The sequence below is a fragment of the Hippocampus guttulatus genome, chromosome 12 (genome assembly GCF_054856545.1).
Source record: "Hippocampus guttulatus isolate MCC_2025c chromosome 12, RoL_Hgut_1.0, whole genome shotgun sequence".
NCBI classification, from domain to species: Eukaryota; Metazoa; Chordata; class Actinopteri; order Syngnathiformes; family Syngnathidae; genus Hippocampus; species Hippocampus guttulatus.
This window is the reverse complement of record NC_141272.1, coordinates 7188237-7199145: the sequence shown is the minus strand read 5'-3', so window position 1 is coordinate 7199145 and position 10909 is coordinate 7188237. Positions and strand designations below refer to the sequence as shown.

Below are 10909 nucleotides of genomic sequence, written 5' to 3'. Positions count from 1 at the left end.
CATCGAGAAGACGAAGTATATTTTTGAAAGTGATTTATGAAGAACCGTCTTCTTTCGGTGTTAAATACTATGTTTTATGGGGGGGCAAAACATGTTTTCACTGACCATGACGCAATATTTGCGATCTGTAACTCCAGAATGTACTCAGAAGACTGCTAGTGCTAAATCCAACTTTCTGTCTCCCCCTCGTGTCGAATACGTGACCAGTTTCTATAGCGACGTCACCTCGCGTGTTAAATTGAAAATACCAGTTTCTACAGTGGTGTGATCATATTTACACAGGAAGAAAAACTGTTTGCCTCTGTCAGAAATATATCGTGCACATTTTTATTTTGTCGAAAAAACAGCTGAGATACCACAAAACTTTGTCACGCCTGCAACCATGACGAAGTGAGACTGTCAAAACAATCACCAAAACACACTCGTAAATCTTCAAACGTGCATGCATCAATGACACAATATAATACAAATAATGTAGACAATTTCAGTTGCTTTAAGATCTGCAATGCAAGTAGACTACAAGACTGGGGGGAGATGTACTAATCAATAAATACACAAATATAAAAGCTAATTTCATTGACAACACCAAATGGCAAAAACGCATCCAACATTACATTCAATCATGACTCAAAGTGCTTGGTCGCCTATCTGGATTGGAGAATATTAGTGGTTTGATCATCCTCCAGTTGATTTCTTATTTTGTTTCTCCGCATTTATTTAGCAAAGTCGATCATTATGTTCTGGTCTCTTGACAAAATGTTACGATTTTTTTCCAGAAAAAAAAGACAAAGACAACAGTGCAACTCATTAAAAGAAACGTGTAAATGCTCTTGCACATGGAAATGCCTCTTGAATTGAAATATGTTATTCATTCAAGAAAATACCGCAGTACTGTCCTTGAGCGCATGTGAAATTTAACTCCCCAGTGTTTTTACTCACTTGCTGTCTGACGGCAGCTCAATGCCGAATTGGCCATGTTGACCAAGTTAATTGAAATCAAATCTTGTCAGGACTGCCATTCCTGTCTCTGAAAACAGCTTTTCGTGCAGCTGTTAAGACAGTCCTGTTATCAGTGCAAACGTGAAACCAGATTTTAAAATGAAACCAAAAACAAAACATCTTGCCCATGAAGTAAAATGGGAGGTCAATTATGATTGGCAGCACCATCTGCCGGTGTTTTTGCGTGCAACATCTAATGCTTGAGTAGTATTGCAAACGTTACAAATACATTCAAGTACTGTAAAATGATCGAGCTGCGGTTGTAACGATTACATAAAAGGTGCGTAGAGATTTAATAACGAACTTCAATGAGTTTTTGGGTTCAATGGTATTACTAGTGTAAAAATGTGCAGTGCTCAAACACAATTATCCTCGTTTTATGGCAGTGTTCAGGTGGCTGTAAATAAGTCACTGAGGCTTGGAAAGGCCATTCAGATCCAAGAAGTCTTTCAGCCTGGTGGGAAAATCTGTCATAACCCCTGTAGCTCCCAAGTCAAATGCCCTTTGGAAGTCTTCTTCATCGTTCAGCACCCAAATGTACACCTGAAACCAGAGGCAACAGTTCTATTATCTTCGGGTATTTCTGAACATACAGATATAATCAATGTTACCATTGCATGCAAGAAAAATAGAATGTTTTTAAACGGGTAAATAATGGGATAGGCTCCAGCACCCCCCGCGACCCTAGTGAGGATCAAGCGGTTCGGAAAATGGATGGATGGAAGTTGGGTTACTCCAGGACAAAATTGAACAAAACAACATAGAGGTGAAGGATCAAATAACCTCCTAAAACCTCACCTGTATTCCCCGAGCAGTGAGATGCTGGAAGAGCGCTTTCCTCATCAATAAGCTGCAAAGGAAAAAATAATAATTAGGAGAGTAGTAAGGGTACAAATATTACTTAAAAAATAAAAAGAGTAAGGGACCAGATAAAATAGTAAAGGATGATGTTAAGTGCAGCTAATTCCAACAATCAGACACAAAGGTGATTAATTGCCTGACTGCCAAGGTGGTGGGTGAGTCAACTCACTTATCTGCAAGCCAGGTGAATAGGCGCTGACTCTTGCTCATTCTGTTCGGATCATAAAGTCTGTAAAGAGATATATTGAACTTTTTTTTTTTAAACAAGGGCATTGATTGATTTTAAAATTAACAGATGGGCCAGGTAATTCTTTGACAAAGCAATTGCGAGATAAAATGGTTAAGTCCTCTGCTTGATAAGGTAAGATAAGAAAACCTATATTTGTCTCACAAAGGAGAAATTCCCAATTTACAAAATTAGGAAAGGGAGAAAGTAGAAGACACAAGTATATAAATAAATCTAAATATAAGCATATTAAAAATGGGTGAGTGGGGGTGAGTCCAGGTTTTCAGGACCATCTAATTCAATAGCCTGACAAGTCTTGAGCAAAGGCAGTGAATGCTTGTACATGCATGATTTAATACATGCGCATAAATTCAAAGAAATGTAGCTGCTGTGAAAGTGCAATATGAATAAACGTGTTGTATTGTACAAGACCATACCTATTCATGTTTGTTATAAAGTGTTTGTAGATTTTTTTTTTTAAGGAAAACTAAATAAATGATTCAGTTTTGGATTAAGCCTGTAACATAACATAAAATGTGGGGGAAATGAAGCACTGTGAGTATTTCCTTCACTGTATGTGTTTTACATCCGACAAACATTGTGTCTACTTTTCCATACTTACTTGTTAACAATATTGGGCATTGGAATCTCCAAGAACTGTTCCTTTAAAGGAACAAAAGGGAGAAGACCAGTGTAGAAGAGACACAACAACTGCAACACTCTGGGAAAGCTAAACAACACAGGAATGCGAGGGTTCTGCAAAACATGAATCCAAAATGGTCAGAGATTGCTGCGGACTGTGGGAATGGCTTGTTTTGAAACTACCATGACAAATTTGACTGACTGGTGATGTGGAAACAGGAGACATACGGTACATACCTCTTTGTAACACTTCTTTACTATCTGGTTGCTGGCGTTGCCCCAAACTGTAAGATGCTCTCTGTCATATTTTACAACCAGCTCGGAAACCTGCCACACAAATACAAAAATGACCAAAAACAGAATCTGAATGTAGAAGGAAATGTGTATCTGACATGGAGCTGTCAGAGACAAAATTAAAGAAGCTTTCATATTGATATTTGTTCAAGAGCAGATACACGTACACGGGCACGCACCTTCTTGATGAGTGTATCGTTGTTGACCTTGATGTCAATGTTGACAGGCGTGTTGGGAAATGCTTCAAAAACATCCTTGAGCAGAGGAATGCGTTTGTCCTCTCCCCCCTCGCATATACACGCTGTACACACAAGGACATGTAGATAACAAGGTCAGACAAGTCCCCCCCACCATATAAAAATGGTTGTAATTATGTAATAGAACCTGCGTGGGACTTTTAGCGGTTTACAGCGACGGCAGTTTGATTAAGAGCTCCGATTGACGTATGAGCGTACATGGGAGTGCTCCAGCCGCAGACACTCACCCCTTTGAAAGGTCACATCCAGCTTGCAGAGGTATGGTGGCAACTCCTGCACAGAGCAAACAGCAGAAAGTGGAGAAGGCGTGGGGACCTAAGGTCAAATATGGCAGTGAAGTACTGTGAGTAAGTTAGTGACTGACAGATAAGATTACAGGGAATGTAAGTGTTTCATGGCAAGTGCGCTGTAGCCAGAATGGGAGAGTAATCTGAGAGTAACCATCTATTTTCGAGATGGGTGAGCTGGAGACGATGATGGCAAATACAAGTGTGATGATGACAAGTGAACCTCAAATAGCTTAAAACTTAAGGATCTTAAAATACTTACCCTATATGCCATGTCAGAGATGTAGGCATTAATACCAGTTGCTCGCTGCAGATGTGGGTCATGTGACACCACAACTTGCTCATCCTTCGTCAGGTGGCAGTCAAGCTCCAACATGTCAGTGCCAAGAGCCACGGCGCTGCGAGGAGCATCACACACTTTTTGTTCAGCAGAAGACTTTCACCTGGCGCTGCGGGTCGAAGTTCAACTTACTGTTTGAAAGCCGCCATTGTGTTCTCAAGGTTCTCTGCTGCTCCTGGAATGCAGACAAGAGTCAATCAATTCAAATCAATCTTCTGTAACGATTTCTGAGTCTGTGCTTTAATATCGAAGTTCCAGAGTTGAATCAGAACCTCTACTACACAAGTGTCTGTGTGCTTCTTCAGTCCTGACTGACTACTTTTCCTACCTTGGGAATTCCCCCTCTTGATACGTATGGGATCTCATAACATTGAATTAGGATATTATTGCGGTCTTACACAAGAATAAAATCATACGCACTGCTTGAGAGAGTACCACCGCTCACTTACCTCCACGATGAGAAATGTGCTTACTGTGGAACCTCTCTTTCTTCTTCCGATGCAGAAGAGTCGGGCATTTGAGCAACAACGCGGAGGTGAGGACGTAGCCCGTCACCGTGGACAGGACGTAAACCGCACCGTACATTACCTCCCCTGCAATTGACGGGACACGCACAGATATGAGTTGTTACGAGCACCCTAGCGCCATACGTTCAACGGCGTATACCTTTAACGCCGGTGTACGAGCCAATTTGAGTTATTTAGCATCCGAGTAAACCTTGTCAAATCTGACGGTTACCATTAAAGAGTCTCGCAGTGTCCTTTAGCTGTACATCGACCGTTCTCGTCCCGGTTCTAGTTGATAAATGTCTAGATCTGTGTGTCTGTCGTTTTGGTTAGTCCGCTGCTTGTTTTTGTTCGATCAGCTGTGCGCGTGACAGTCCTGTGTGGCTGTGTCGCTCCTCTTCTTCGTGGACTGCGTCAAGAACACAACGGGTCTTAGCAAGCAAAGCGCATTATCACCCTCTACTGGTTGGATTGAGACATGTTGATGTGAGCCACGGTTGGCTATGTGAACCGGTGCACTTGCTACCTTGGCTTTATCCAACTAAAACCACCATTATCACATAGCAGTTCTACAAGAAGGCTTCCTACAGTGCAACGTGTCTTCGGGCAGTAGGCGGGGGACACCCTGAACTGGTCGCCAGCCAATCGCAGGGCAAACAGAGACAGGCCGCCGAGCAGTGTTCTGTTTACATGAAATATACCTCTAAATATTATAGTCAAAGAGTTTATCCTTTTGGTCAAAATGACACCAGGCTTAGATGTTTTTCTTTGCAGCATTAGGCTTCTGTCTTGCCACTCTACCTCATAGCACAGATGTACGAAGAAATTGCTGTGTCTTGATAACATGATGATTCAATGTACCATAAACCAGAAAACGTAAGGTCGTAGTACTCGGTGAACATTTTCAATTGTACTTTGTACATGTACATTTTGACATCATATTCCTTTTTAGACCAGTGGTATGCAGTGTTACCTTGTAGATATTACATTTTTTTTGTATCACATATTCAAAATAAAAATGTAATTATTAAATCAGACAAAACTGTCAATCTATCCACCTAATCTGTATGATTTAGTCAGGATTAACTAACCATTACAGCTATGTTTGACAATGCCACACAGAGCTAAACACAGAACAATGTCCAAGTTAGAATTTTCGCACACCAGTCAAAGTTCACTCGGTGCAATAAACTATCCGTGATAATGACATACACACCCTGACGAATAATACTTCGGCACATAATTATATTTAAAGCAAAGACTGGTGTAAATGGAAGGCCAGCAAATGACTCACAAAACTTCGCAAAATTTAACAGATGTTCTGCACCAGTGCGACTGCCTGGAAGAAGAGTATCAGCATGCTCAGGTAAGCAACAATGAGTAATCACCAACCCTGTGTTTAATATTAAATAGCACATGCTCACAGTTCTCTCGATTTAAAATTCCCTAGCAGAAAGCTCAATCACATCGACTGCGCTGCATAATTTCCTGTGGTTATTGATGTTCTGTAATTCTGTTTTGTTGTCAATCAGGAAGCACACAGGCTATACCTACAAAAACTGGATGAAATTTCCAAACTCCAAAGGAGCTGCTCTTCCTCCATTTCCCGTCAACAAACAAGACTGAAGGAGATGTCCTCTCTTGTAAAAAAGTAGCTGTCAACCCCCCCCCCCCCCCCCCCCCCCCCCACACACACACAGATTTAGCTGAAAAGGGAGACTTTCAAACAGGCAAACAAATAGGCATACACTAAGACACTCAAACGCAGATATGCCGGTGATAAGCCCGGTCGTGTTTTTGTCTCATCAACCAGGTGCAGCAAAGGACTGTTGGAAGAAGATGGCCTTGATGAAATAAGAGAGAAAATAAAGCTGCAAACCAATGCCTTCTTTGAAATGGAATCCTTTCTCCCAAGGAAAAATGGGTGACAAATTAAATCAACCATGCTAAAAATATCAGTGTTTAGTCTATCGCTAAATACCAAAATATAGTGCTCGTCGTTAAAATCGTATTCTTACATTATATTCTTATTTATATTAAAAATGAAATAAGGACAAAGGGTCAATGTGATTGTATTTCAGGCTGTACCTCACTCTGGTTCTTGGAAATGTGAATGTCACTCTGCTCAGCAAACAGTTAAAGTAAGTGCTCTTTTTTTCCCCTAAAGTGGCGACCTTTTCTGGGTAAGATTATGTGGCATAGTCAACAATCCTCCCAAAGGCATCTCACTAACTTCATTTTGTCCACAAAGTCTTATGCACTTCCGGATATTTCTGCTTGTCACATTTTGACAACTTATTACCAGATTTGCCTACAAAGACGAATATGAGAAGTTCAAGCTGTACCTCACTGTCATCCTGCTGCTGTTTTCCTTTACGTGCTATTTCTTTGTGAACTACAGGTAAGCATTTCCAGAAAAAAAAATGTGGTCCTTCCCATATGTCAATGGGACATTTGCGTTTAATTTTGATACATGGCTTCAGATTTCTTGATGCAATCCTCAACTTCCTGCTGGTCTGGTATTACTGCACATTAACAATCAGGGAAAGTATCCTCATCAACAATGGCTCCAGGTCAGCCCGATACTGTGTACAGTTCTGAAGACATTTTACTTTTGAAAAATTATTTTGGAAGTTAATTCTCTCCATGTGTCACCTACGTTTCAGAATTAAAGGCTGGTGGGTTTTCCATCATTACATCTCAGCTTTTTTGTCTGGTGTAATGCTGACGTGGTGAGTAAATAGAAAGCCCTTTACAGCTAACGTGAAACGTGAATGTTTTCTGGCACTGTATGGTTAAAGTGTCCTCCCTTCTGCTCTCAAGGCCAGATGGCAACTTGTATAAGATTTTCAGGAACCAGTTCCTGGCTTACTCCCTCTATCAAAGTAAGGTTAAGTCTTTGGCAAATTAAGCTATCCCAGAATTTTCTTCAGATGTCATCAAAACATCTTCTCATGAACATGCAGGTTTTGTTCAATGTCTGCAGTGTTATTATCAGAGTGGATGTCTCTACAGACTCAGAGCGTTGGGTGAAAGACACAACATGGATCTGACCGTGGGTAAGGTTCACAAACACAGAGCTCGGTCACTGAATAAATATGCTGTCTGCATCATTTCATGTGGAAGCCATGTACAAAAAAATTAAAGTTTAGAATTCAGAACATGAACGTAACGGCAAATAAAGTACATGGGTGATTTCTGTTCTTAGAGGGATTTCAGTCCTGGATGTGGAAAGGACTGACATTTCTTTTGCCCTTCCTGTTTTTCGGTCATGTGAGTATACCGTCAGTAGAACATCCGCACATGAGTCACGGATGAGTTTGCATAAATAATTATGCTTTGTCATGGTTTCGACATGATACCACACATCACATGCATGTGCCTCATGTCAGCGTTCTGCATGTTTACATGCTAAGACAGGGGTGGGCAAACTTTTTGGCTCGGGGGCCGCATTGACTTTTAAAATTTGACAGAAGGGCCAGGTCAGCACGAGCTATGGTACATTTAAAAAAAAACTGCATTTGTTGACAGTCCATATCAAACATCAACAGAACAAAAGCATGAACGTACTGTATTAATATACTTCTTTAAAATGATGACAGTGTTGTTGATGACCTATTTTAGCCTGTGCATTTCTGCAGATGGGTTGTGATCAGACCAGTAGAAGTAGAGCGATACAGAGGTCCTAGGTGGTCGAAAAGATCCCCCCCCCCCCCCGTGTTCTGCAACTTCAAGTCAATGCGCCACCTGGCGGTGAAATGCCTGTCATTACAAGTCCAGTTGAAATGAATGCAATCATTCACATCGAACCTTAATTGTAGACCGACCTTCGGCGGGCCGGATTAAAAAGACCAACGGGCCGGATTCGGCCCGCGGGCCGTAGTTTGCAAACCTCTGTGCTAAGATCTGTTTGGGTTTTACATTTGTGTGTAATATTTGGTGTGTCACTATTTGTTATATGTTTCTTTTCACGTAAAAACAAATACAATTCTAAGACCTCCTGTTTTCTTGTAGTTCTGGCAGCTCTTCAATAGCATCTCTCTCTTCAGAATGGCTCAGCTCCCAGACTGCAAAGAATGGCAGGTCAGCGCTCACACAATCCAATTTTCACTCCCTCTTGATGTTTTCATTCAGTCTCATTCATTTAAAAAGCATGCCTTACTCGCGGTAAGGCAACCATTTTGAGTTGAGATGTAGTTTGAATTCCCAAATTAACTTTTCGAATTAAAAAGCTTGTCCAGATTATAACTGAATTGAAACTGTTAATAGCCCTGTTCCTGAATGCCTACGTGCCTGACCATTATCTATTTTTTTGAAATTTAAAATCAACCAGAGCAATGATTCACCTTCATTCTGTTGTTAATGCCAGGTCTTGGTGTGCAGCCTTTGCTTCTTTATTCTGTTCACGGGAAACTTCTTCACGACTCTTGCTGTGGTCCATCAGAAGGTCAAGCGGAGGAATCAGAAAACAAAGATCCTGTGATTCAAACAGTACTAGTAGTTTATCTTGAGTAAGGTGTTGTGGCACACAAGTGAATCATCGAAAATCATTTATTTTCACTCAATTCGTCCAAAGGTTGTTGTTTAATAACTAAGAGAGCTTTATAGCGGCAATCAGAACATCTTAATGCTCCTCCATTAGAAGGCAGAAATTAGAATAAACCTGTTTATCCACCGCTTGCACAACATAACAAGTCACGACTTCCTGCGAGTATCAACATTGTGTTTAATTTAACAGGTCCAGACAAGCCGATCATTATTTCTGTATTTATAGTTTTTTTTGATGGAGTTTTTGTTTAGCCTTTTATCATGAGATCTTTGCAATGTAAAATTGGTGATTTGGTTCAATAAAGGTTGGGAAACACTGGATTAGTGTGTTAGATATCACAGCATGTTTTCAAAGTCTATATTTGAGACTTGGTTTCTTTATGAAATCATCCATTATCTGAAGCACTTTATCCTGACGAGGGACGCGGGTATGCCAGCTGTCTTCGGGCAGTAGGCGGAGAATCGAACACTGCACCTCTGCCTTGCGAGACGGGTGTGCCAACCAGTCGTCCGCGTGCCGCCCACAACACAAAGTTTAAAAAAAAAACTTACAGTAAACTGAAAGAGGTGAAAACTGGTTGAGATCTAATTTGATTGACACCGTGTTTTTTAAAGGTGCAAATAATGAGGAGAACGTAGGGGAACCTGAAACATGGAGCATGAACAACTGGCCACAAATTCTAAAAAGCAAGATATTTGCCGCCCATGGTCTTATTTACGATAATTGTTTGACGATGTTGTTTATATGCGAAAATTCATAGGAATTGCGTTGTGTCTTGTGCCGGCCTAAAACAACAACAGCTTCTCCATCCATCCATTTTTCGAACCGCTTGATCCTCACTAGGGTCGCGGGGGTGCTGGAGCCTATCCCAGCCGTCCTCGGGCAGTAGGCGGGGACACCCTGAATCAGTTGCCAGCCAATCGCAGGGCACACAGAGACGAACAACCATTCACGCCCACACTCACACCTAGGGACAATTTAGAGCGTCCAATCAGCCTGCCATGCATGTTTTTGGAATGTGGGAGGAAACCGGAGCACCCGGAGAAAACCCACGCAGGCCCGGGGAGAACATGCAAACTCCACACAGGGAGGCCGGAGCTGGAATTGAACCCGGTACCTCTGCACTGTGAAGCCGACGTGCTAACCACTGGACTACCGGGCCGCCACAACAGCTTCTGGTATTCAAAAAAATTGTGACTTTAATCTGAAAAAAAAATCCACATACAAATTGTATTTTTCAGTTATTATTATTAGTTATAGATAATTTAGCGCTTTCTGTTGTGCAGTTCCCAATGTTAGCAAATTATGCACTGGAAACATGTTTTCAGTCTTGCCAATGGTAGCCACCTAAACAGCAACATTAGACATGTGACACGATGTTTTTTCCCCTTCTTGTCAGTTTAGTGTGAACATTTACCAGATAAAATTTATAAATATTATAAATAATTAAAAATATATATCGAACAATTTCAAGTTAAAACGTGAAAAGAGTATTTGTGTGCAAAGATTTTTTTTCTCTTGATGTGCATAATTATCGAAATGAGTATTGTATATCATGGAGCGTAATCATTTTGTTATTGTTGTGCTTGACTGTCTGTATTTTTTAACTATTATTTTATAAAGTATCAGAAATTGAATTGATGCCTCTGATGAAATACAGAGTGTTTTGCTTTGACTGATTTTATCATGCATGACACTACACTTTTTCATTTGATGATGAGGGTTCACCGAGTTAGACTGGGATACTCTTGATGTGCAGTTTAGGATGTGAGGGAGGAATCATCACATACTGGGCTATTCTTCAGATGTGTTAGGAATATAAACATTTATAACATTGGGAGGACGACTTTGAGGAGTCAGTGTCTAGTTTGTCAGGGTTACACAGCGTGTTGTGCTGTCCAGATTACATAACCATGAACCCTGCTCTCGAATACCTCAGCAGTTATAT

General features: G+C 40.9%; 2 protein-coding genes across 3 annotated transcripts; one reads left to right on the top strand and one right to left on the bottom strand.

The window, feature by feature from the left end:
• Positions 1-302: 302 nt before the first annotated feature.
• On the bottom strand, positions 303-4812 carry gdpd1 (glycerophosphodiester phosphodiesterase domain containing 1). 2 transcript variants are annotated; one of them, XM_086126270.1, is made up of 11 exons: positions 4573-4812; positions 4356-4499; positions 4039-4081; positions 3829-3964; positions 3507-3552; positions 3202-3323; positions 2966-3055; positions 2709-2842; positions 2030-2089; positions 1798-1849; positions 303-1542 (listed from the first exon to the last, which is right to left on the bottom strand). In XM_086126270.1, the coding sequence occupies exons 2-11, from the start codon at positions 4489-4491 to the stop codon at positions 1408-1410; spliced, it is 954 nt and encodes a 317-aa protein (XP_085982396.1). In that variant the 5' UTR covers positions 4492-4499; positions 4573-4812; the 3' UTR covers positions 303-1407. The 2 variants fall into 2 exon arrangements, with proteins under 2 accessions (XP_085982396.1, XP_085982395.1); XM_086126269.1 differs by having other exon boundaries at positions 4645-4812.
• An 847-nt stretch (positions 4813-5659) lies between these two features.
• Positions 5660-9155, top strand: LOC147197155 (transmembrane protein 120A-like). Its single transcript, XM_086124624.1, has 12 exons — positions 5660-5778; positions 5945-6063; positions 6226-6336; positions 6494-6553; positions 6718-6813; positions 6896-6985; positions 7079-7144; positions 7236-7297; positions 7379-7471; positions 7621-7685; positions 8427-8495; positions 8782-9155. The coding sequence occupies exons 1-12, from the start codon at positions 5683-5685 to the stop codon at positions 8893-8895; spliced, it is 1041 nt and encodes a 346-aa protein (XP_085980750.1). The 5' UTR covers positions 5660-5682; the 3' UTR covers positions 8896-9155.
• Positions 9156-10909: the final 1754 nt, after the last annotated feature.

Bases quoted from the DNA above. Each gene is read 5' to 3' on its own strand.
- gdpd1 (XM_086126270.1), bottom strand. From the start codon at position 4,491: ATGTACGGTGCGGTTTACGTCCTGTCCACGGTGACGGGCTACGTCCTC. The intron at 3,965-4,038 runs GTAAGTTGAACT...TGCTCCTCGCAG, and splicing joins ACAATGGCGGCTTTCAAACA to CGCCGTGGCTCTTGGCACTG. The intron at 1,543-1,797 runs GTGAGGTTTTAG...CTCTGGTTTCAG, and splicing joins TCACTGCTCGGGGAATACAG to GTGTACATTTGGGTGCTGAA.
- LOC147197155 (XM_086124624.1), top strand. From the start codon at position 5,683: ATGGAAGGCCAGCAAATGACTCACAAAACTTCGCAAAATTTAACAGAT. The intron at 5,779-5,944 runs GTAAGCAACAAT...GTTGTCAATCAG, and splicing joins AAGAGTATCAGCATGCTCAG to GAAGCACACAGGCTATACCT. The intron at 6,554-6,717 runs GTAAGTGCTCTT...ACTTATTACCAG, and splicing joins CTGCTCAGCAAACAGTTAAA to ATTTGCCTACAAAGACGAAT.